The 1125-nt window shown below is 64.4% G+C and overlaps 1 protein-coding gene across 1 annotated transcript in view; it reads right to left on the reverse strand.

The window, feature by feature from the left end:
* Nucleotides 1-1125, reverse strand: part of LOC133132353 (transmembrane gamma-carboxyglutamic acid protein 3) — a 4504-nt gene continuing 3379 nt past the window's right edge. Inside the window, exon 4 of the mRNA XM_061247735.1 lies at nucleotides 1-1108. Coding sequence (XP_061103719.1) covers nucleotides 614-1108 — 495 coding nt within the window. The 3' untranslated portion in view covers nucleotides 1-613. The remainder of the gene's footprint in view (nucleotides 1109-1125) is intronic.

A 1125-nucleotide genomic window follows, 5' to 3' on the forward strand; every position in this document is an offset into this window, starting at 1 on the left:
GTGTCTCTACGCGTGTGCGGAGGTGTGTGTGTGTGTGTCTCTGTGTCTCTACGCGTGTGCAGAGGTGTGTGTGTGTGTGTGTCTCTGTGTCTCTACGCGTGTGCAGAGGTGTGTGTGTGTGTCTCTGTGTCTCTACACCTGTGCGGAGGTGTGTGTGTGTCTCTCTACATGTGTGCAGAGGTGTGTGTGTGTGTGTGTGTGTGCGGAGAAGTGTGTGGTAAACTATCTCCGTGGAGTAACCCCCGCCCCCCGCAGTTTTCCCAGCATGCAGCAGCACATGCTGGTGAGGCAGAAAACAGGCCTGGCCATCCTGCACCCTCACCACATTCATTTGGCAAAGTGACACAGGCCCATCATGCACCAGGGCCCTTTGTGCGGGACAGTGAGTCCCGGAGTGGGGTGGGGGGGGCAGTGAGCAGTGAGGATTCCGGATCCGTTCTGGGAAGATCACAACACTGAAGGGAAGGGAGGAGCGGAATCCTGTCGCGGTGACCCCCACCGGAGGAGGAACCACGGAATGACTGCAGCGTTCCCCAACACGGTTACTGCGGTAACACTGATGCATCTCCACGGCAGTCTGAGTGGCAGTGTGAGTGCACCCCCCCTCTCTGTCTCACTTCTGCTTGACGATCTCCTCGTACTTGGGCGGGGGGTCGCTGTAGGGGGCCGTGGTCTCGTCACTGCTGCTCTCCAGGTGCCCCCCGGTCACCTCCTCGTACGAGGGGGGGGGCGTGGCCCCCGACAGCCGGGAGGCCACGGAGAGGGAGGGGTCCTGCACGTAGAGGGCGCGCGCGCCGGGCGGGGCGGGGTGGGGGTCGGGGGCGCGGGGGGGGGGCTCGGCGTGGGCCGGTTCCGGGTGGGCAGGGCTCTCGCGGTGCACCAGGATGCGGGGCAGGCTCCGGGCCGGCCGGTTGGACAGGTACCGGTTCTGGCTGTAGGCGGGCCGGCGCCGCGTCGCCTTCTGCAGCTGGCACCTCCAGATGAGGAAGAGCGCGATGATGACCAGCAGGGCCACGCCCAGCAGGGGCACCACCATGTACACCGTGTCTGTGCGCTCCGAGCGGGACTCCGTGTGTCCGTTCACCGTGTACAGCTTCCAGAACTCCATCTGCGTCCAGAGACCAG

The sequence above is a fragment of the Conger conger genome, chromosome 7 (assembly GCF_963514075.1).
Source record: "Conger conger chromosome 7, fConCon1.1, whole genome shotgun sequence".
Lineage (NCBI taxonomy): Eukaryota > Metazoa > Chordata > Actinopteri > Anguilliformes > Congridae > Conger > Conger conger.